Consider the following 26,025-nt stretch of genomic DNA (forward strand, 5'->3'; position numbering starts at 1 on the left):
CGTTAGTAACAAAGAATTTTGCTGTTTGATTTCATGTAGGTTTCTTTATCATCATGACAGCAGCAATGTTCTTACATTGTTCTTTCGTTTTTCAAAAGAAAAAAATACGCAACAACATAATATTATGAAATATGATAATAAAATCTTAATCTGCATGATGTTTGTGCAGACAGGAATTGTTTATCAACAATGATATGAAAAACAAGTTGTTTTTTTTATATTTGAAACAATGAATTACGTCTACGAAATTTTCTATTTAAGTTTTCTTTGACATCCAATCAATTAAAAAGATACCTAATTGAATATGGGAAGTAACATATTTTGGACGACTGTTATAAATGCCCAGTGATTACCGTTCAAACCCTTCCAGTTTTTGCATTCATTGTGAACAATCTTACTTAGATTCAGAATCTACATATTACTTATAACTAAACTTATCGTTTTCAGCATTGATAAAACTTATGAAAATATTTTTAACAATCTTTGGAAATCTTTGCATTACTGAAATGTCAACGAATGCATTTCTGAAATCATGGCTCTATCTTTTGACGACGATATATTTTTCATTTGCTTACGAGAAGCTAATACAAAAGGCAGGTCGTAATAAAGGATTTGACGACTTGTATACATACGATGGAGCCATTGGAGTGTATGATAGACACAATGTGTTTGAATGTTCCAGTACTTGTTCAGATAATGTAAAATGTCTTTCATTTTTCTTTCACTTTGAACTGAAAACTTGTATTCTTCATCCACTACCGTTCTGGAACTCCTACCCACAACAATATCAGGTTGGATGGAGGTCTTACATAGCACAAGATGGTAAGTTTTATCCATATGTGACATTCTTAATTTTGTATCTAAGATCTACAAACAAATGCATTAACTGTTAAAAACTTTCTGTTTTGAACTATTATTAATGAATATGACATTCTTACAATTTGTACGAGTACGTGAGTACTTCTAAATCGACTTAATATTTAAGAACTAGAAAGATTAACATTTTCCCATTTGTATTTAATGCTATGAAGTTTTAGTATTACTTTACATCCATAGCGTAAGATCCCAAATTCATTTTATGGGTGTTTCTAGAAAAGCAAAGGACGCTTACCTACCGGTGCACCTGGTCCACGCTCCCAGTTTTTAGTGTAGTCCGAGTTGCTCATTTACTTTTATTACTTTGTATGTATGATTATAATTACTTTATGTTCTTTGTTGTGTATGTCTGTTCCATGTCTGGTCTTTGTCCCTGGATTACATTCTTTTGATTACTGCTATACCCTTGGTTCCCTTGATTACTCTTTTTAATCATATCATATCATTCCGTATTATGGGATACAAAATATAGTAGGGAAAGGTAATGCAATGTTCAGTTTTGATACAAGTTTATGAACATATGAAGCAGAAAACGCTCTGCCACTCTCGCGCTATCAGATTAACTTTTAGAATATTCAATCAACGTTAAATAAAGGGAACGAACCATGAACTCCAGATAAACGCCAAAAGAGGTAATCAAATGAGTAGTATCAGAAATTGCAAATCAAGGCAAAAACGGAAAGTCGGAAACGGCCTTAATACATGCTTTTTCTATCTTAAAGGTGAGTTAAGCCAGGTTTGGTTCGTTTTATTTTATTGTTTTCGGTTTATGCAAGGTACACTAGTATCTAAGTATTTGCTCTTTGTAAATCTAAAAGGCATTTAACATGACATATGTTATTCTGATAATTTTGTGTTTAAAGTTGTCAATCAGAAATTGGATTTATTTGATGTTCCTACTTTTCTTCTTTTTTATGCCTTTCACTAGAAGGTATAAGAACTTTGCAAACTATAACTCGGTGTTTATCAATACATGTACATAGTGTCATAATTTTATTATATGATGACCTAAATGAATTATGTTTAAAAAAAATGCTATGTTTTTATTTAGATTGAACTTTTCATTAAATAAAAAGTGTTATTTTCATTGTGTTCATTTTTTTTTTCTTGTTTTCTTTGCATTGTATTATTTTTGGTTTTATATGTTTTTTGTTGATGTTTGTTTTTGTTTTTGCTTGTTTTTTTTGTCTTGTTGGTGTTTTCCATTGTAAGTCTTGATGTTGGTTGTTAACAAAGGGTTCTGATATCGATCCTGCTGGGTTGTTTTATTAGAACACTCGTTTCTGAAAAAAAATTACAAAAATTTATTGTTCTAGTTTCAGGTAGATGCCCGTGGTCAGAAGAACTTTGGTATAACAGAGAGTTAGACTTGTGTTTCAAGATTCACAACCCAAAGCGGATGTTTTATCCAACTGATGTTAAACCGTTGTGTTCAAATGAGAACTATACCCTGATAAGAATTGATTCAGCAGAAAAAAACCAATACATTCTTGATGTGCTAGGTTAGATTTTAATACATTGTACTAAAACAAAAGCAGAAATATGATACAAGATGGAAAATGCAGACAACGCTACATTTAAGAGACAAAAGAAAGTAGAGTTGTCATAAAATTGAATTTGTAATATAACATTGAAACACATTTTTCTAATTCTAGTTAAAGTAGCATATTTCGTACCTAAAAAGCGTATGGTGAAGTTCTGCCTGAAAACCGGCCAGAAGCTTATGATTAGTGATTTATACATTTATTTATCCCCAAAATTGTTTATTGGATATCCTTCAATGGGCCACTTAGAAACTGTTATCAAAAATAAAAATGCAAATGAAAGTCGGTCACTGGAGATATTAACATTTAAAATTTGGTTACGTTCTACTTCAAAAAAGTATACGGAAAATTTTCACGCCAGAAATTTTACAACTAGTCCAAATATATAATATTTCCAATAAAATGCAAATAAGAGTTCTTATTATGACTTAACAAATATATTGAAACAGTTTCATTGATTGTCTTGAGATATGATTAATCACCCCTGTCTGTTTATGTTCAGACAGAATCATACTTAAATGATAATTATAAAATGGACAAATTGTTTGGTACACTCAGACATATATTTTGTCTAGTTGTTATCACGACGGAGATTTTTCAATTTCTTTACTTTTCTTTTTTTGTGGGGGTGTTATGTTATTTTTTGTTTTGTTTTGCGTTTTTGTTGTTACAATTGTAATTTGTTAACCAAGTGCAAACATGAATATAACAACATGGCGGTCATAATGACCAATGCATATTTATATCGACATGAAAACTTGTTGTCTATAGCGTCAAGAATAATGTTTTAAATCGTTTGTGTACACATGTAACGTTCGTGATTAACATTGAGCTACATTAAGCGTTAATTTTAAAATGTTTCTTTTTTTCTTATTCCTAGGCCACAATTTTGACGGCAGAAATAAGATATGCATTCAAGGAACCAATCAGCTTACAAATGACTATTCAGTGTGGACCTTTGACGACTTGACACCGATGCCTTATCTAAATTGGGACCTAAAATATGAACCTTCGCAACCTGAAAACATGGCAGGACAAGGAGTGGTTGCCATTCAGAACGTTGAAGGAACATGGCATGATTATTATGAATTTTATACTGCTGGATCTTGCTATATTGTTTGCGAAAAACGTCCATAATTTATCTTTATAAAGGGAAATTTTAATTTAAAAGTACAAATCGACTATGGGTAACGAATTAAAGAAAAGGCTAAGGAAAGAACAAAATAAAGGTGAACTCTTCTTTAAAAGGAATATATATTTGTTTATACTATGATTTATTTTATCGTCCATTTTCTTTTCGCCTTTCAATATTGAAGATTGAATTCAATATATGACTGCTCGATTCAATTTTTCAAATGTAACAATAAACTCCATGTTCGAATATTTGTAGTTTTCTATGCTTTCTAACATGCCTAGGAGAAGGAATGTGATTTCCGGATCTGATAAATGTTACCCAGACTCAATTTTAACGATATTTGTATGATATCGAAGACAGTCTAAGTAAATCCAGGTCAAATCTCTTTGTTTGCAGGCTATTATTTAATTTTTAGCTTCCGCTATGTAGATGTATTACTATTAAGTATTCTAGATTGAGATTTTGAGATAATGTGATTTATGGAACGGAGCAAATTGTGTTCTAACAAAATTTTACTAATTGATATTTCATTGATAATGTTATATCACTGATGTATCGATCGACCCAGGGGAATGTGCGAGACTTCTTAAAACACACTGTCAATGTACGTCTGAATCAAATTTATAACTGCATACGACATTTCCTTTATACATCACTTTCCGCAGAACGATTTAAATTGAGCCGCTCATATTTCAGTGAATCTTCGTACATGACTTCGCTGATGCTCAGTCCCTCATATTTTAAGATGCTGAAATAATGGACAGTAAAGACATCGTGAAGCTTACCAACACTCCAGCTGCTTAGAGTCTTTCAACTCATATATACGCTTTGCTAGAAAATATGACCATTATACCGAGTCAACTTACGCAAACGTTACTAGAACAATGATATACTACCCATATATTAAAGTTGTCACTTCACAAGTTCTATTGAAGTCACTGTGATCTAGTTAATTGGTATAGTTTCATTTCAAAATATGTCATAGAAATTCACACCTGTCAATCCACATGACGGGCGTCTTGCGAGAAACACACACTCCATGCTCGTCTTTGTGCTTTATGAGGTTTGTGTTTTTTTTCTTTTTGGTACATTTAATTCCTAATAAGTGCTATATGCTACTTATATGACCCCTTGTCGTTTTTGTTGTTCCCGATATTATTTTATTCAACATTTCATCTCGTTTGTTCCTTTTGAAATATTGCTTTTTATCAATAAAGTGATAGAAGCATTTTTACCTTAAAAGTAATATTTGTATACCTTCTGTGTTAACAACTATATATTACATGCTTCGCTGAGTGCAGTTTGGTACGACTACAGATCTCAAGCCCCGAATATATGGGATAAATATGGACACAGCAGCTAAACTAATCAATATTATAAAAGATATCAATCCCTGCCTTTCTTTTGTTGGATAGTGCCTTGTGGTATATTTTTATAGCACATTGTATAAATATCAAGAATGAAATGCTTCGTTGGAGTCGTAACCCTGATAAGTATTGACAAGTATTGACACACCATTCAGGCTTGATACAACTCTAAATTAGGATTGTATTTTTTTATTGCGACTAGAATGACAGTGGCCAAAGAACTTTTAAATTTGAATTAGACAAAAGAAACAAGTTTTTATACAAAATTGAAGAAATTAGGCAGCAACCATTTGATTCTCGTGGAGGGCTGTATATATGGAATTTTTTTCAGAGCCAATAAAAAACAAATAATTGTTTTCACACCCAATTGAAAACAATTTTTTTGTCGTCTCACTGCTGCATAATACCTTTCACATAGGCACCAGTGATTAGTCATATTATTTTTTCACATTAACCGGAAACAAACTTTTTTCCCCAAAAAAAATCAATACCCCACCCCCAGCAATTCAAATGGTTGCTGGGGGTATTTATATTTGAGCTGCTTTTTGGTTAAATTCGGGGTCAAAACGCTGTTTATCTATCACAACCTTTTTTGTATTATGAAACTTTGTAGTATGGTTTCATAGAGATCAATACAATTTTACCAAATTTCGTACACAAAAATAGGAAAATGTTAGCTTTTAGCTTCATTTTCCCCCTAATTCCTAAATGGTACAAGTCAAAGCATATTAAATAATAATTTCATGCCTTGCTTTGTGGTTTGCCACCTTGATCTGCAATTACAAAGACACCAATACCAATTTATTAAAACAAAGTACATGTATAGACATTAATTAGCAAAGTGCGTGTTTCTGGTCGCTAATTCCCCACGGGTTCAAGTCACAACCCCAAATTCCATTCCAAGCATTCCTTTGTTGATATGGTATCTATAGTGGTACATTGTCATGGATATCAGAAACAAAGGCGCAGCTTGAAACAGCAGCAGAGGGTGAAACCCTGAACAGTATGGGCGAGTCTTGAAGTCTTGACACATCATTCATTTATATAGCTCTGAATTTGGATTGAAATTAAATTTTTGACCAATATGGATTAGACTGATTTAAATGGGCCACTTTTTTCTTCATTTCATAACAGTTCAAGTAACAACCCAAAATATCAATCCTAGTTTCTTTTTTATCGTATGGCAACTTGTGGTAAAGTTCTTAAGAGGTCAGTTTACTGTGTACACAACCAATTGTCCGGAAATCAGTGAAATACCTTTTTGTCTTTAATTCTTAAACGATTCATGTTACGACCCCAAAACCAATTATAGTCTCACTTTTTTCATATGGCACCTTTTCATATAAATTCATAAAGTTTTATAGACTTTAACTCAAGCTATTGTCTGGACATCAAGAAAATTCTGGTTTCGGTCCCTTAATTCCTAATAAGTTCAAGTCAAAACCTAAAAATCAAATTAGAGCCTTCCTTTCGTGAAATGGCTCCTTGTAATAAAATTTCATAGAGATCCATTCACTTCAGTGACACGATAATTGTTAATCAACTGCTTCCAGAAGTGTAATCATAGATTTAATTTGGTTGTAAATTTAGTAAAGTACAATGTAATTGTAATTCGATCACTTACTCTGAATTTATCAAAACAATCTCTGAATCAATTATACTCAAGCTACTGTTAGAACAAGATAATGCATACAGAATTATACCATTTAATTACCATACATTTTTCTGGCCCCTTATTCCTAAACTATTAAAAGTCTTAATCCCAAAAATCACTACAAGCATTCCTTGGGTCGCATGGCACCATGTTTAACAATTTCAAAGATGTCTATACACATTCACTCAACTTGCTGTCTGTACATCAGCAAAATGCTTACTTCTGACCCGCTCCCAGCTTTTCATTGATGGTTAGGTATCATATGGTACACTAGTTCTCTAGTTTGGAAACCAAGATAAACTAAACAATAGCAACAGTGCTATATGTAACTGCAAATACTGTAAAAGTATTAACTTTTGCTGTGTATTAATTTTCGCTATTTTTGCGGTGGACACAAAAGCGTGAAAATTGTACCTGCTACATTGAGTTCTAACACTATAGAAGGCTTATCATTTTTTGAAACAAAGAAAATTGATACCTGTGAATATGTTCATATGAAAGAATCTGCAAAAATTAATATGGTATTAGTAAAATTAGTAATTTGCTGTTGTATAAAGAATTATTTCATAGCAGGGTTGATGTTTTTCTTTTTAAATGATAAGATTTATATTTAAGTTCACAATTTTTCTGGTCTTGCAGTTTGACCAAAACCAGAAATGAAAATTCTATTTTCAAAAACTGTTCATTCCTGCTTTTGAATATAAATCCTCAGTCTTTAACAAACTGACTCAAATTGAAATTTCTTGACATTTTATTTGATCCACACAATAGTCAGCATATTTGTTTTTTTTTTCACTAGAACAAGAACATTTTGGTGGTAAATATTTAAGAATACATACTATTATTATACATCCCTTTTGAAAAGCAGCTTCAATTCTATCTATACTTTTGTTTGTATATAAACTGTGTACTGGTAATGATGTGGGGAGTAACCTATGAACCAGTGACATCAATATTGAAATCAGACACTAAGTGACTTTTTTAGAGCACTTTTTAATTACTGTGCATTGCATTGCTTATAATTGCAAAAATTGGTAATTGAAAAACACAGGCAAGTTTCTGTCTATAAACTTGTACATCTATATGTATGTAAGAAAAAAAATTACATATTGTAAATTCAGAAATTATTGTAATGTTTGTATTGCAATTAACCCCGACTTGCATTATAGAACAACATGCATTACTAATAAGCAGGATTTTACTCAACCTCACAAAAATCAACAATGAATGTTTGCACTACATTGTCAAAATCACAATAAAATAATGTAATATGCAATAATTTCTGAATTTACAGAATATCACCATCTTCATTCTCTGTACACCAGATTCTTTAACAATAATATAAGAATTAGTTACATTATTTTGAAGTCAAATACAGTACTATAAATACATAGTGGTAAAAAGCAAAATCATTCTCCACAATGTCATTCCTCAATGTATAGTAAAGTCATTCTCCACAAGGTCATTCCTCAATGTATAGCAAAGTCATTCTCCACAAGGTCATTCCTCAATGTATAGCAAAGTCATTCTCCACAAGGTCATTCCTCAATGTACAGCAAAGTCATTCTCCACAAGGTCATTCCTCAATGTATAAAGTATACCAATAATCAACAAAAAACAACAACATAGCATACAAACTTGATGATGGAAAACAGAAGATCAAATGTAATTAAATGCAAATCTATGCAAGAACCTGGCTAAGTTTATATATACCTTAAGCATGCACATAAAATTAATTAAATCCAGTAATACATATTGATTCTCCTATTTTAATTTGTCTCCACTCAAGATGGTAAAATCTTGATTTACCATGGAGAGCGAAGAAATAATTTAAGGAGGTAGACCTAAGGTAAGGGACACAACTCATACAAAATCAATGGAATTTTTGTATTCACCATTTTACATCAATCTCATGTAAGCATCAAAGTAACTTGAACTGACTTCATTCTGTATGAAATGAAAGCTTGATAGAATTTGGTTTAATTGAATATGATACAAACATATCACCAATTTCAAGTTATGTCCCTCATCCTAGTTCTACCCCCTTAAATCAATACCTCTAGGACGATCAGTTTCTTCTATGAAATCTGTATATATAAAGTTTGAAAATGTTAATTGGCTAGACACCTTTCACAGAAATTTAATCACCACATGGTGGTTTAAACAATCACATGCATACAAAATCACTAAGAGTGGCAAAACTTAGGACAAATACTCAAAATTTTTTTCCGGGACTAGAATTGATTGCCATTTTATCTCTGTGCATAAAAGACTACATAGATGCTACTTATTTTTAAGTATTACTTTTCATGGTGTATCGGAAATTAGTTCTTTCAATTAGTTTTGAATTTGTCAGTAAAGCCAAAATTTTTTTCAATGGGGATTTAAAATGTTGTTGACGAAAGTTGGACCAAATCATAAAATCCATCAAATATTAATCCCAAACCTACATCAGTTCTTCAACAATTTCTTTTTTCTGTCCATACTTGATTCTTACAAAGACTAGCACTGAAAACAATGAATGTAAAAACAAGAATAAAAATGAAAAGTCAATATCAAATACAGGTATTACATGAACATGTATTGCACTTTATATAAAAAAGCAGAAATGCATGTTAACATGTAGCTATTTGTGCAGCTCATTCCAAAAAAATGTTGTTACATTGTTGTCATGGTTACCTGATGACGTCTGCTGTACTTATAAACACTTTTATATATTTATTTACAAAAACTTTGGTATTTGAGTTGTCAACTCATGCAGTCAATATAAAATTAAAACAGGTTAAATATCATTACATAACTATCCTTTTATGTATGAAGTATTAATAAATATATAATGAACAAATGGAGTGAAAAATAAAAATCAACCATTTAGGCAGACACATGAAATCTTCTTCTGAATATTTCTATTAGTTTTCGATTGAACTACAAATACATATAAGTTACAAACTGTTAACTGGCTTTATCGAAGGAAAAGTTGTGGCTGAGCATTCAAGATGCATTTAGAAAAGTAGGTAAAACATTCAAAAACGTACAGAGTCTAAATGGGATTGTACATCGGTGAATGTTATGGATTGAAATGTATTTTAATCTTTCTCTTTTTTTATTTGTATTTAATTGCAGTGAGATATATGTAATGTGACTGTAACATTCATTTTTTTTATATTATTAATATATATTACACGAGTGTAGAATGATTGTGCCCATGAAAATTTGAATACATAAAATTCTGTGTTTTTTTACACTGTCTGGTAGAAAATTTTGCAGTTTTTGTAAAAATGGGTGTTTCATTCCATATCACAAAAGGAAGAAAAACTTAATTTTTAATTTAAATTATTAGTGTGGTGTCCTAAACAGACATCTATTGCAAAAATGTTCAAAATTCAATCTCTATGTAAATAAGTACTTACAAGGTACATTGAACAACATCATAAATGTATTTAATGTTGCAGGATACATTTGAAGGATTATACATAACTCAACTAAAAAGATCCATGAAATTATAAAGCATGCTTCAAAAGAATCTAATTTGTCTTCAATGATCCAACCAATCATTAAATAAGTTACAAAATAGTATAATTTGTCTTCAATGATCCAACCAATCATTAAACATGTTACAAGAACTCCAAACTTGCCTTCAATGATCCAACCAATCATTAAACAAGTTACAAAACAGTCTACTTTGTCTTTAGTGACCCAACCAATCATTAAGCATGTTACAACTCAAACAAACCTAATATTATAAACCTAAATGATTACAATTGCAATTTTTTATCGAAAATAAGTGAACTAGTTTGTTGCAAAGTTTATAGATATACAAAGATACATTTAAATTGACAGTATATTTAATAAAAGTTATTTAACAAACATTTAAGAAAGACATTTTAAGGTAGATTTATCACAAATTTAAATAATAAATAATATCTTCAGAGTAGTTACCCAACAAACAGCTGGCAAACACATTTCATAATGTATATAAGGATCTACACATGTAGGGACTTGAAAAAATATCTCAAAAGCTACAAGTAAATTCTGGGTATTACACGTAATTTGAAATTTGTGTAGAGTGTTTATTTTGGCATGTTTTAGCAGTGTGTCTGATAATGCTAATAAAAAATTTTGTGAAATACAGTAGTCCCTCTCTGAAATGGCCCCCCTGACAAACAGCCACCTATCTTATGATCACATTTCAATAGCATTAACAACTTATAGTGCAAATTGACCCCAGCGGCCACAACTTTAGCTTTAGCCTCTCATATCCGACAATGTTCATCGTCGGTATAGAAACTGTAGGTGTCAGCAGAGATCACGTTGAGCATTGAAATTGTAAACATGTCAAGGGTGGGCATCGAAGTGTGAAATTAATCTGATGAATCGGTCATAATTACGACTGGTAATTAATAATATAAATTATTTCAAATTACAAACAAGAGTTGTGAACTTTTTAATCTGTTTGCAATTAGCCATTTAGGTCAGAGCTTTAATTGATTTAAGTTAACCCCATGTACGCATGTGTCACGACATACCGTAAGTGGGCATAAATTTGCATATTAAAGCACCAATATAAAGTTGGGTATTCCGATCAGCATAGATTTAATAGAACAAAGTCATATTCATTTGTTAAATAGATAGCGGCATGGATCAATTATTTTGTCCATCAATCACCGGTTTGATTGACAGCTTTTTATCCCCAAATTACGAATAAATATAATCAAATAATTTACTACACAAGCTCGTCAGGAAAACATTGGGTTATAAAGCTCAAGGGTCTACAAAACAAATGTCTGAAGTGACAACTTGCAGTAAAAAAATCTTTTAGTCCGAAAAATATGGTAAATAAACAAAAATTTACTCAATAGGTCATGGCCACTTTACTTTGAAAAATACATTACATATACACAACAAATATGGAATAAAACAGTATATAATTTGTGTACAAGCACATAACAATGTTCACTGTACATGTAACATAAGCGAACAAACATATACATTGTACAATGAAATGCAGAATTTGGCCTAACCTCTCAAGAGAGGCCACCCCTCTTATGTGGCCAGTTTTGAATTGCAGTATGGGTGGCAACATAAGAAAGGGACTACTGTATGTACTTTGAGCTTTCAATACAAAGAGCACAACTTAGCACCCATCAAAATTAGAATCTGCAAAATTTTTCCTATACCTTTTTTCATCAAAATTGCCAAACTTTACACCCTCCAAAATAAACACTGTTATGTCAAGCACAATAGTTAATAACATTATCTTTTACTTAAATAATCAAAGCCTGGATCTAAGGCCTACCTAAACACTTCAACTGCTATTCTATTACAAGCATGTCCATAGTAAAAAAAATATTATTAGAAACCAGTATCACAAGTTTCCATAGCAACTAATCCATAATATGAATCAGTCTCATCACACATTTGTAAGACATTATGGATTTCTGAGATTTTGACTTCTTCACTTCCATCACTAATCCCAGACCTAACTAGATCTGAGTCTGGAATATCAACACTCTTGCTTCTTCTAGATGCTAATTTTCGTTTTTTCTCCTTGACAATTGCTGTTTTGGCAGTAACCACATTGTCCTTGACACTGACCTCTTTCCCTTCTTCCTTGTCCCACTTAACAGGAAGTTTACCCAAAATTTTAACAAAGCATCCCTGAGTATCAACCGCTATATTTACTTTATCATTTTTAGTCATTTCCTCTGTGTCATCTGTATTTTCTTCAGTTTGATTTACACTGCCATCTACTTCCTGTTTGCCAACTTCCCCTGATTTATTTGTTGTTTTGACATGGAGAACAACCAAGTCATTCTCCATGGTTACTTCTGCTGTTGTTACATTGTTGTCATGGTTACCTGATGTCGTCTGCTGTTCCTGTGACTTGTATTGGACTACTTCTACTGGCTTCTGGTCCACTTCTGAGTGCACCTGAAGAGTAGATAAAAAATGTAGTTATGAGGTCAACAAGAGACAAATTGGCAAAATTAAACGTAAAATTAAATGTAAAAACTTAGCACGTCCTTATTTAACAATTTTATTTCAGAAGTAACAGGCTTTCTGATTGGATGAAAACTTTTGTCCATCATCTCATAAACCAAATTTTGTAATACAACTGTGACGATATCAACCTTTCGATATTAAAATTGAATTATAAGGAATGACTGATATTTTTTTCTGTCCATTTGATGTAACTCCAATGCCCATGCTGCACCCTTGAAAATAACCTGCTACACAGGTTATTTAGTGATTGAGATTATTTCTTCATGGACCGAAAAAAAATATAACAGTCATTCCTTAAATGTATTTCCCTCTAAATATTGATTTGTGCCTTTTGATTGGTTAGGGGATCTGCTTTGGTGAAAATGTCTTTTATACAATGAAAGCATTGGCTATCATTTTTGTAAAAGCTTTGTGAAATACACTTGCTAGTATGCACTATGCTATGCACTGAAAGAACACCAAAAGGTTCTATTATGAATCAATTTGAAATAACACTGAAAAAGCAGAAATTTTGTTGGGGATTTAATTTTGTTTTATTTCATGGGTAGAAAAAATCTTAATTCAAATGCACTTATATGTATATCAAATCAATAATCAATAATCCTAAGTATTCCCTCAAAACATGCAGCCATAATTTACTTCACCTATGTATGCGGTAGAATGTGTAATACACAAAAACAGGAGTGCCAAGCTGTCCTTCAACCCTTTGTCATTTAATTAGTAGAAGATAAAAGATAATTTACAAAGGTGAAAACAATTATAACTAATCCTTTAATCCACTTGATTAACAGTTTAGTAATTGATGTCAAAACTTTCATAAATTAGCTTGGCATATTCAAAATATAGTTTTTATTAACTGTGGCAGTGTCAGTGCCAATGTCAGTTTTAGTGAAACCCTTGAATTACTGGAAACAAAAGGAAACGTTAATATCTGAGATGAAAGGAACAAACATCATTATTATTTTAATTAATAAATGGCTATCAAAAAAGTGGTATCAGCAAACAAAATTTAATTCCAAAGATTCTCATATATGCCTTGCCGAGATGGAGTAGGAACTGTGCAGTTTATACAAAAGAACATGCCAAATCAGAGAGCTTGAATCAGAAGTATATTACCATTAAAAAAATAATTAAAAAAATCCACGAAAATTTGTCACAAGAAATCAGTTTCAAACACAAAACCATAAAATTTTATCCTCACAAAAAGAAATAAATAAGTATTGAGATTGATAGCAGACAAAATACTGAAGCAATAATTTACATATATGAACTAAAATCATTCATACCAAAAATGATTCAACTCATGCAAATATACTATCAGCATACCTAAATACACAGGAAAAAGTATCACACGTTTCATGCATGTTGATAAAAAATATATGTGAAACACATGTATTGCACATGATAAAATCATTACTTCAAACACAAAAAACAGGACATATGTTTAACATGTTTCTCACATATTTTACATTTGTAGAAAATGTGAATGAAACTATCCAGTATGAACTAAACACAGCTCAGAGTCACCTACTAGGCCTTTCATAGGTAATATGTTGGTTTGAAAAGGAAGGACATAAAAATGAAAACAATTATTTGATATGGCCTTACTGACCCAAACTTTAACCTCTGTAGATTCATGTTCACTGGATGAAGCACTCTCAGTTGATGTCATTGTGTCACTATTATACGGCTGACTTGTAATACTATCATCATATTTCAGTACACTTTTAGGGAACTCTGCTGTCCCAGCTGGAAATATAGGTAAGATAACACTGTTTAATGCCCGACTTGTTACACTATCGTCATATTTCAGTACACCATTGGGAACACTGATGTCCCAACTGGAAATATAATTAAGTTAACACTTTTTAATGCAAAGATTTCTTTGATGAATGGAACCAAGAGGTCAGAAGGTGAATTTGAAACCATAAATGAGCAATAAACATTGTTTTATGGTTCTTCATTTGTTTCATAAAAAGTGAAAAAAACACATACTGTGAAAGTACTATTGTTCGTGGGAGACCAATTTTCATGGTTTTTGTGGGTAAGTCAAACCAAGAAATCTGGTTCCCAACCAATAGGAAAAATCTCATTGTATGTGTATACTGAAAACCTCAAAAACACAAATTCAAGAATCCATGAACTTGTGTTTCTTCACTATACCACGAAAATTGGTATCCACCAATTAAAGTACTTTCACAGTAGGCAAATATGTCATCTTAGAAAATATTTAGATAGTCATGCATCTTTAATATCCAGTTGTATAAGATTAATTCTTAACAAGATGTCTCGTACATGTAAAAGCACATTTCATATGATATCTCATATAATGTACAGTTCATATGATATACATGTAACATAAATAATTAAAATATCTTTATGGCATGCCATATTTACATGTACATTTATTCCTCTTCAAATATATCTCTATCAAGTTAATGAAATACAGTCTTTCCAAAGGTTCATTTTTTTTTCAGGACATTCGGTCCTGTGATGACATACTATTTTCAGGCCCAAACCAAGTTTTACCGTCCATTTTGACCTGAATCAAGAATGACTAAAATCAGAAATTTTTCTGAACTTCTGGTCGGTCTGGCATTCTAAATTTTTTTATTGGTCCTGTCACATTTTTACCGGTGATATCAAATGGTCTAACAAACCTCTGGAAAGACTGGAAATACATGTACCTCATAGAGGATGAGAGATACATTTTTAAGATATCTGAAAAAGTACAATGTATATGAGATATCTTTCAAAGTAATAAATGTAAATAGGTCAAGCAATAAATTAACATAAATTTGAAACATTAATAATGGAAAATAGTTATTATTATGTAATTTAATGGAAATTAGAATATGACACAGACGATTTCAGAGATTGGCCAGACCATACCTGTTAAGTCAGACCAAGCAGATATGTATATTATCTAGACTGTACATTTATACTCTGAATTCTAGTGTAGAATGTGTGTATTAAATGTTGTTTTGTTGAAAATAGTTAAGAAACATTAAAGTTACCTTTTATTATCCAACATTAAACGGATCATCTTATTTCGTTCTTAAAATGTTACACAAATGTACCAGTTTAATAGCTGATGTTTCATATTCATTCTGTCTTTTTACATGTGACATTTTATAGCCAAACACTTTTAAAGTGGGCATGATGGAAATATCATAACATGTTTAAAAAATCATAGCATTTTCAAACTTAATTGCCTTTTGAAAAATGTACCAGTACATGTATGTCAAACATTATTCTTATTATTCAATTGCTGATACACGTTTTGAAATATCACCTCTTGCTTTCCGCATTTCTTCCAATTTTGCCTGTGAATTCCTGTAACTTTTAAGGACCTTCTGACGTTTTCGTTTCTGGTGATATCTACCACCAAAGTAGGCTGGTACAAAGATCATACTGCCACCTATGAAGATTGCAACAGCACTAAGAACAAGAACTCCTAATCCTATACCACCTAATATCTTAGCACCTGAAAAATATATCAATGAACAAAATCAATTCTATCTAATATGCATTGATATATAAGCAGACATCCTAAAGTGTCAGTCCATCACTGACCATCAAACACTAGAAAAATTTCCCTATCTTTTATGACATATTAAAAGGAAATTACTAACAGTACAGACATTGTTTTACAGAGCCAACCCAAAGGGTGGAAATTGCTGAAATTGGAAGTAAACATACAGTAAAAAAGAATCATAATGGTAAAAAAACTAAAAAGTGGAAGAAAATAATGTCTGAACAGTAGAAGATCCAGAGATTTCCAATAGGAAGGGGCATGCTGCAATGATTTCATGATTTCCTTATCTTTCTACATAATCCACCAAACATTTCAAGCATAGGCTGGTGTCTGGGTATCAGAACCCATTCCCACTCTCTCTCCCACTAAAATGGGGGGAGGGGGTCATGAAATCTTCATTTTTCACAAGTTCTATGCCTTAAAATATTTTTGCTTCACTTCATTTGGACTTTTATTATATCAAGGCCACCGCTAACCAGAAATTCTGGATCCACCCTTCAGAATAATAATGATGCCATCATATCTTTTTTCATAGAATCAAACAGAGAAATGGAAACATTAGATTTAAGGTATCTGTACTGAAAATTTGTACATTATGGTTCATCATTACCTTTTGACAAATATGGCTTCAATTTTACCACTAATTTCCCTCTGACTACAGACAAACCTGTGTATCAAGAAGAATTTTAAGGCATACAAAAAGTAGCAGCCCCTAGATAAGAGAAAGTTGCATTCACTTTATGTAAACTTATATCAAATACTGGCTTGACTTTTGTTTTAATTTTATTAATTCTGCAGAGAGGGTGAAAAACAACTAAGTCTGGACAATTTTTTGAGATGTTCCGTATGTATCAAATGTAAACTGTATTCACATTGACATGCTGGTCAATAGAAGGACGCTAGCTACCTATACACAATAAGTGATTTAAACTGTGTAAATGAGTGGAACATATCAAGTGAATCTTAGGGGTTTATTTATTTTTGATGCTCTGCAGAACTGAAAAAATCAACGGTGCAAAAGTCAAGTCAGTTTTTGATATAATTGATAAAACAATTGATGTAACTTTTTCACATCTAAGGGATGCAATGCCTTAAAACTTTTTTGATACACATGTTTGTGTGTAGTCAGGGGGAAATTAGTGGTGAAATTGATGCCATATTTGTTGAGTTAAAAATAAACCTTAAATGAACATATATGTGTACTTACAAAGAACTCCACCTCTGACAGCCTTTCTAGCCACTGGTTTGTCTGGCAATAGATTATATTTACAACCTAATGGACCAAACTTATCACTATGTTTTCCAATTAGCTTCATCTGTAGGTACCGATGGCCACAACGGTAACAGAAACTTGTATTACAGTTGCTACAAGTCATGTGACTACACCCACTCTTTTTCTGAATAAACACCTGTAATGTATTGCACATATATTTTACTAGTTTGAGATTTTATCAACATGTAGATTTTATAACTGTCATGTATGTACATGATTGTACGTGATTGTAAATGGTTGTACATACTGCATTTGTACTCGTATTTGGATATAACTTGTGTTAACACTTAATGATAATGAGATCAAGGAAAATTAATTTGTATGCTTGTAAAGTTTAAACCTACATTTACATTCTGTGCAAAAGTTTTTGCATGAATCCATATAATAAACTTGTATATGAAACAAATGCATAATCAATGTTGAAATGCTCTGCAAATGAATATTTTAAAGACATACAAATGCAGTCCATTCAGTGATCGATTTTAATGGGAATACACTGTACTTGCTAAATGCACGTTGAAATTCAATTTTGCTAGTATAAATTATTTCCACTTGCTGAATTTTTGCAAGTGGAATGTTATATGTCATATAGGTTAAGTCCAGAAAAAAACCCAAAAAACATAAATTTAGCAAGTGTAAATTTTTCACAACTTGCTAATTTTAGCTAGTGGAAAAAAATCTGAAATTCAATCCCTGCCGTTCTTTCAAATTTCTCAACGACTTAAGCCTTAATAATAGAGGACTGTATGCATGTGTAGGATTCAACTAGACAAAAACAAGAAAAGTACACATCATTTCACTGTCCCAAATCAATTTTTACTAGCCCTGGACTTCAGTCTAGTGGCTAAAGGCATATATATCCAGTGATGAAAACATTAAATAATGGTCATTTCAAACAGTGAAGACCTCTTTAAGTAAAATGTTATTGTGAGATATTTGAGTTTTTGACATGTACAAATGCCTTTATGTATGCTTCAAATTTTCATCGTTTACCGACTTGTTCAAATGTATATGTACTTAAAGGGCATAATATGTACCTGTACATATGTAACTAATATATTGATTACTGTGATTACACACATGTAAGTTTCTAAATTTTTGTCCTAAGGTCAGTAATTCGTAAAGATATTTTTGGAAACTTTGAAATGTACAGGATGTGAAATGTTCGAAATCTTCAGCATAACAGTGGATACTTTAAGTTTCAAATTTTAACAATAACACAATTGTATGTAAATTTATACAACATCAAGCGTCTACATAAACATACAAATAATCCAGTGTTGGCCTCACCATAATAATCATATTCATGGTTAAAGGCTGAGATAGGAATATTAATGCAGGGTTAGTTGCTTATTCTCTGTCCTAGCCATATGGACTAGAGTGTTAAATGAGTACATTAGTGTCAAAGAGTTGGACTGCATGCAGTATCTAATAGTAGAAGCCTGCCACTGTGGTCAAACACTGGACATGTGTTATATGTGTACTAAGAACAGAAAACATACAACTAATTCTATTTGCATCACTTACTTTACATTTGGGACATTTTACTGCATTCTTTTGACCATAACTGAATTCTTTTGCCCAGCTCTTCACCAATTTATCTCCCTTTTTGTATTCTTTACACTTGATATTTTGATGCCATGGGGCATGACAGTCAAAGCACCATACCAAAGCACATTTGGAACATGTCACTTTCAGACCCTTTGTCTTCTTTTTGTGTCTTTTCTTTGGTTCAGGACTGTGTAAAGAAACAATGTCATTCCTATTTTGTGCAACTGAACACCTAGGACAAGTTTTTACATTTGGATCTTTATTTTCATCAGTTAAAAATTGATAGTATTTTTCTTTTGTATCAACAGGTAACAAGGCCAAGATCTCATCTCTATGAACATACGAATTACAGCTGATACACTGCATTCTAATGTTTCTTTGTTCGACCTCATTCTTTAAATACTCCGTAATACAAGGTTCACATACAGGGTTGTTACAACAAAGTCTCTTTCTAATGTCAACATTAGCATCAACACAGATATCACATGTGCCTTTTTCTTTCTCATTACAGGGGTAAACCGGTTCACTTAATTCTTGTAACCTTGAAGGCAGAGAATCTAGGTCAAATATTCCCTGGTTCCCTAAAATCTCTAGAATATCTCGTTCAGTACCATATAGTTGTTGAAGAGACATTTCCCAAGGGTTTCTTTCTCCATCATCCTCATCATCGACAAACTCTTCAAATTCTGACAAATATTCAGTAAAAAACTCATGTTCTGATTGTAGCAACCCATTTGTTCTTGTTCTAGGTACATGTATTCTGGGTCTAGAATTACTGGTACCAGGTGTACTACCAGAAACTTCAGGTTTGTCTTCAGTCATTGATGGAAAGTTTTTTTTACTAGTAGCCATTTCATAATTAACTTCTTTTCCATTTTTAAATTTGATGTATATATAGTTATCATGCTCTCCATCATTTCCTCCTTCATTTTCAACTGAATTTGTTATATGGCTTTCATGGTTGCTACTTCGAGCAGAAGCTTGCATATTCAATCCAAATTGGTCTAACCCTTGTCCTTTCACCCCATTGGGACTTAAGTCTGATGAATGTGAAAATTCTTGTGAACTATCTTCCAAGTCATTCAAGTTTATATTTAAATCACTGCCAGTTTTCGCTGTCTGCTTTCCAGTAACCTTGACTGTGTCTTCATTTTGATCAGTTACCTTGACCTTTTCTGATTTAAGGTCACATACATTAGTCTTGCCTATACTTGAGTGAGTGTCTGATTCCTGAATCTGACTCTCATCTTTTGTTAAACCTTCATAAGAAAGTTGTGAGGTAGAATTGGAAACTGTATCCAATGACATTTCTTTAAACAAGGAAGTGTCCATCAAATTTATATAAACTTTTAATTACACATTTACTGATCTAGCATTGTAGTTCCTTGTAACATTGATCTGAAAATAGAAAATGTCATTGAAATACAATGCACAATGTACATGTACACATAAACTACATGTAATCTATAGCCTTGGCACTTTGACCCCAAAATTCAAAACAACCAAGAATACCCTGAATATTTTGTACACTCATATGTCCCCCAAAATTCATGCTTCACACTCATATCTTTGATTAGAAAGTAATAAAACTGACAAAAGATGTTAACTACTGTTTTAATATAGCATTCCAGATAAGAATCATGCAAAATGCGATTCATGGTTAGAATTAGCCTACACATTTTTATTTTTGATATTTTTATATTAATAGAAAAAAAACATGTGGATTGTCATAGAACTTTTTTTTCATAAGAGATGTAAATTATATAGAATGTACTGTAGAATTCTAAGTTAAGGGGATAACTCTGTCAATGACACTAAAATACTGTAGAAACCATTGGATTTTCAATGTGAAATATCTTCTAAGAGCAGATAGATTGGAATGAATGATTATACATTTCAACATTTACGTGTAGACCTAAAATGCAACTTAATAACAAAAATAAAAATGTGCAGCCTTTTGGTGGGTGTTCCACATACATGTATAACAGAATTTGTATGATAACCAATCAAAAAAATCGTCTTTGTTACTTACCAAAACAAGACAAACCTCTCACTTATTAGACAGAATGAAAAAGTGAATAAATTAATATAATGTACTATACTGGGTTAAACCCACTCTGGTGGTCAAAATATTAAGCCCTGGATAAAAATTAAAAAAACAACAATTGATGGATACATTGTATGTTTTGTTTATATATACATGTACATACTCACTACCTGAATATTCATCTATTAAATGTCAAAGAAAATAATCATGATTGTACATGCTGAATAGATGAATGACAAGGGTCATTGGTTGCCATTATTTTTTTTTGTTTAACCTAGTTTCTGTTGCAAAGGTAAAGTTCTCGGTCATGCATGCATTTATCATCCGATTGAACAGGTCGAGACCACTAAAATTCTGAAATACTAAGGAATGTCACGTCTCTTAGACCAAACAAGGACTATGTAGTAAAACTCCCAACCTACAGTGAGAAATGCCTTCTATGTAGCAGACCATTAATCAGTTCTGTTTATTTTATTATACCATATTCATCTGTGTATTCCATGCATTCATGTAAACCAGGCACACCCTTTGTGGCAAGGGAGATCTGCCAAAAAGTTAATATGTGTAAAATATGCATTGGGAAGCAGAAGACCACATTATTCTTTGATTAGAAGTGTTCTTTTATTTTTCCCTGCGTTTGTTCTGTTTTCCCTATCTGGACTTTGTCCTTGGATTACATTCTTTTCTTTTCCACAAGAATCTTGGTTCCCTTAATTGAGCAAGTGTCCTGAGCAACTCGGCAGGTGTTTCTAGAAAAGCAGAGGACACTAACCCTACCGGTGCACCTGGTCCATGCTCCCAGTTTTTAGTGGAGTCCGAGTTGCTCATTTGCTTTTGACGACTTTGTAGGATTTTAGTAACTTTGTGTTCTTTATTGAGTGTGTCTGTTTTCCATGTCTGGTCTTGTCTCTGGATTACATTCTTTTGATTACCGCTATAACCATGGTTAGCTTGACCATTCTTACTCTTAGCCATTTATTGATTAACATACTGTAATGATCCATTCAATGAGCCAGTTTCCTGTTCATATGCAAATCAGAGGTTTCACTAAAACAAAGGTGTCTACTCTGACAGTTTAAAAAAAGATGTTTCAATTTGCCAAGTTTGTGTATTAATATTAGACATCTGCAAAGTTCATCAAGCGGATTAAAAGATTAGTGACAATTGTTTTCACCTTTGTAATTGATCTATTGTTATTTGATAATTAAATGACAATGGGGCCGATGACAGGTTAGCTTTCATGTTATTGTGTATTTTACACTCTACTGCATACAGTTGAGGACGATATAATCATGACTGCATGATCTGAGAACTAAGTTAGAAACTAATCATGGTTGTTGTACAAACTGTGAAATGCAAGAAAATGGTATTTATTGATAAATGCAACAACAGTTAAAGTGTAATAAAATTTAATTTGTTTATTTTATTTCATATAAATACATTTGTTGATCGACATCTTCAGTTCAGATTCCCAAAGTGTCTCCAGAAAACAATCTGTAAATTCTTGTTTTGGTGTATACGGTACTGTGCATCCCCGTCTTGGAACAGAGAAAAAATAAGTGTTTGGAATACACAGAAGATTAAGGTAGATTGAAAATCAATATTAAAATATATGAATTTAATTTTGGATGCATACAAGGATATTTAGGGTGTATAGAACAGTAAAACACAATGGCGAACTTAATAAAAAAAAATAAAATACAATATATGGAGCTGATTTGAATATGTTAGTAAACACCTCCTGACCTGACCTTGATGACATATTATCAAAATGTGCAGGCCCCTATTCTTCATTACAAAAAAATCAAAATTTCTGATAGTACCGAAAATAGGTTTTACCACTAAAATCATGATAATTGTAGAAGAGTACTCTACTAACCAATCATGAAATTCTTGTTCATCACATTACCAAGCCAAGACAAATTTAAAATTAGGTAGAATAAAAAAGTAAATAAATAATTCAATCAACAGCAATTGATGTTGTACACCAGCAATGTGACTTGGTGCCATCCTAACCTCTAGCATCTGACATGTTGAAAGCAACCGCAAATGTTAATTAGCTAAACATGTATTTTAAAATATTTTATGTCTTTTATTTACATAAAAGAAGTTTAACCTACCGGACATCGAACGATAAAAATCCTAAATATTTGTTAAATACCTAGAAAACATTTGTAATAAAGACAGTTGTCAAAATGACCAGCAATTTTGAATTAGGTCACTAATTTTTACGGAGTACAATATATTTTTGACAAAACGAACTTAAAGTTGGTAAAGGCAATTCGTTGGTTGATTTGATATGTTCGTTTCGCAAATTTTAAAATCCGTAATGTTATCAACCGGAAATGCACACTCAAAAAAGCTAAAAACCAAACATGAAGTTAATTTTAACTGCTTTTACAAAGGATTTCCAGGATTGCTGGATTTTCTCCTCAGGTTGGTCATTGTTTTTCTTTAGTTTAGCCACCATCTCCCTTGTAATGGTAAAAAAACTACAAAACGTTTTAAATGGAAAATGCTTTACTATAATTCTGCCGATTTCAAGGAATGATCGTTATGCAATATGGCGCTCGGAAGTAAGAGGTAGGGGTATGGAGGAACGGAATTCCAACCTCTTACGTTGTAGGAGTATTGATGTTGCATCTTTCTCAATTCTTAAGTTACATGTATGTATTAAATGGTCATGGAATACTTCTTCAACTAAAAATAACACCATAATAAGTCCATTCATACCTTATGAGGATTTTAAAAGCTGTCAGAACAAGGATGTTTGTCACTAAATCATTTCATTATGATTCGATTGCTAAATATAGAAATGGTGTGTTGGTGTGTAAACAAAGTGATGTAAATATGTAAACAAACGAAAATGGATCGCACAATCAGTTCCGTGTCAGAAAAAAGTTTTGTCGAATCGGATAAGTATACCTTTTCACATTATCTTCTCTTCTTTTTTTGTTTCCTCATATTGTTCAGTTCTAAGTTCTATTTATGAACACAGATCATAGATGATTCTGTCACTTTCCTCTACTTTCGGAGTTTCGGACTTCTTCTTTACATTGTTGTTGGGAGTAGAAAACATCTGAAACCTACCGAATGCGAATAAAATTCTTTGTCAGATTTGCGCTTCTGGGTGGGTGGTTGAAACAGGTACCTTCAAAAATCAAAAGTTACATTGACAAAAACTTTTTTGCTGATTTTCCCCGTATTTACTCTCAAAAGAACAACCCAATCCTGTTGCAAGTATGAAATATCAGTACCCAAAGGCCAGAAGAGATGATACAGTTTTTGATGACTACCATGGAACTAAGGTTTGAAATTTGTTGATAACTTTTATTCGAATTTTGCACATTTGACAAGTCATTGACACATTGTCATTAAGACATTATTACATTAATATCAAGTCCGGGTTTTTTTTTTCAGACAAGCCACAGCTATTGGAAGTCATTATCATGTCATTTTTTAAATTTTTACAGGTCAGGCATACATGTACCTGCCAGCTTTCGAAAATCCCCATGGGGTTTTTCAGGAGAGGCGTGTGAAAGGATAATTTTGTGACATATTTTGCAAGCTGTATGGGTTTTACTGTTGTAATGTATGAATAAGACAGCCACACCACTAATACAGGGCCTTTTTCAGTTTAACAGCATGTGCATGGAATGTTATGAATTGATGTTTGTAAGCCCCTTTTTGTGGTGGATTTCTCCAAATCTACACTGTAATCGAAATGCTGAAGTTTAACTTCTAAAAAACAAACGAGAGAATATTTTATGTATTTCTACTATCTTGATATGCATTCATTTTCCCAACACACACTCAATTTTCAATCATTGAATTGGATTAATTACAGACCTCAGTGTTGTTATACTGATATCACAAGTTATGCTCCTTCAGTAGAATTTGAATCTTTTGTTCACACTTTGAAACTTGGACAAGTTCTTCTTTTCATTTAAATGCATACTATAAAGTAGTATAAGAGGAAATGTAACAAAAATTCAATGATACAGCTACCAAATTTTAAAAATCATTGCAATGTACAATATATAGCATTTCTTTTAACTATTGCAAACAAAACTTTCAGGAAATATACTGTACTGTTGAAATACATGTAACAAAAATGAATTGAAAATTGTAGGGGAGGTAACTCATTTTGTATAAACACTGGTAAATTTCTAATTTGTTAATGTGGCTCTACTAATTTTAGACCTACTAAATTGACAGTATTTGACACATTAATTGTGCAGTAGAAGTTGTTCTTAAGAAAGTGATCATCTAATAGTGATAGATCCAATCCAGATTCAATTTCTAATTGTCAATTATCATCGATAACCCTGATCAGCTGATTGCTCCTTAGGGATTATTTACCGGTCATTAAACATTCATTTACCTGTTAAGACAGCAATTAACATCTGTCAGATTTATGACTCTTCTAATTAAAGAAATGTGATTAAAACATGAATGTAAGGGTTTGAATTAGGATTTTTCAATGTAATTTTGACAAAATTGGGTTTCTGGAACAATTTGACCTGAAAAACCGTGTTAGCAGTACAAATGGTCAAGATAATGAAAAACACGCATAAATTGTGTAAGTTGCCAAGTATGGTCAGAGAGAAGATCTCAGCCATTTTTAAGACATACAATGTAAGCACTTCTTGCCTGAATCTGCTCACAAAAATTTTATACCCCGATGAAAATTGTTGTATGATAGCTCATTTTTCTTATTTAGATCAAATTATCAGCATTTGTCATACGTTTTGTCTGAAATTAAATTTTGGGCATGAACTTGTTTCATGGTTCTGAGGAGGAAAAATTTGTTGACAAAAGTTACTACTCATTTACCAATAGTCCAGATAATCATAACCTATGCTGAGGCATTTTTTAATCTGAAAAAGTGACGAAGCAAAATATGTAAGAATCAGCCTCCCAAGAAGGCATAATTATTGGTTCATCCCAAAATGTGTAACATGTACCAAATTCCCTGTACCCAAATCACTATATTGCCAATATTTCTATTATTGAACAGGACTTTTGTACTGGAAC

The 26,025-nt window shown here is 32.0% G+C and overlaps 3 protein-coding genes across 4 annotated transcripts in view; 2 read left to right on the plus strand and 1 right to left on the minus strand.

Annotated features, from left to right (window-relative positions):
* Positions 1-338: 338 nt before the first annotated feature.
* LOC148598612 (uncharacterized) lies at positions 339-3,803 on the plus strand. Its single transcript, XM_088561635.1, has 3 exons — positions 339-822; positions 2,193-2,378; positions 3,301-3,803. The coding sequence occupies exons 1-3, from the start codon at positions 462-464 to the stop codon at positions 3,555-3,557; spliced, it is 804 nt and encodes a 267-aa protein (XP_088417761.1). The 5' UTR covers positions 339-461; the 3' UTR covers positions 3,558-3,803.
* A 6,072-nt stretch (positions 3,804-9,875) lies between these two features.
* On the minus strand, positions 9,876-24,043 carry LOC148598613 (uncharacterized). Of its 2 annotated transcripts, none has more exons than XM_088562178.1 (6): positions 23,914-24,043; positions 18,918-20,339; positions 17,325-17,526; positions 15,875-16,066; positions 14,192-14,328; positions 9,876-12,507 (listed from the first exon to the last, which is right to left on the minus strand). In XM_088562178.1, exons 2-6 carry the CDS (start codon positions 20,271-20,273, stop codon positions 11,929-11,931), a joined length of 2,466 nt encoding a protein of 821 aa, XP_088418304.1. In that variant the 5' UTR covers positions 20,274-20,339; positions 23,914-24,043; the 3' UTR covers positions 9,876-11,928. The 2 variants fall into 2 exon arrangements, with proteins under 2 accessions (XP_088418304.1, XP_088418305.1); XM_088562179.1 differs by lacking the exon at positions 23,914-24,043 and adding an exon at positions 23,722-23,781.
* Positions 23,788-26,025, plus strand: part of LOC148598614 (prolyl endopeptidase-like) — a 36,672-nt gene continuing 34,434 nt past the window's right edge. Inside the window, exon 1 of the mRNA XM_088562180.1 lies at positions 23,788-24,296. Coding sequence (XP_088418306.1) covers positions 24,231-24,296 — 66 coding nt within the window. The 5' untranslated portion in view covers positions 23,788-24,230. The remainder of the gene's footprint in view (positions 24,297-26,025) is intronic.

Source organism: Perna viridis, chromosome 14 (assembly GCF_037379345.1).
Source record: "Perna viridis isolate PV_CMFRI_1.1 ecotype Kerala chromosome 14, ASM3737934v1, whole genome shotgun sequence".
NCBI classification, from domain to species: domain Eukaryota; kingdom Metazoa; phylum Mollusca; class Bivalvia; order Mytilida; family Mytilidae; genus Perna; species Perna viridis.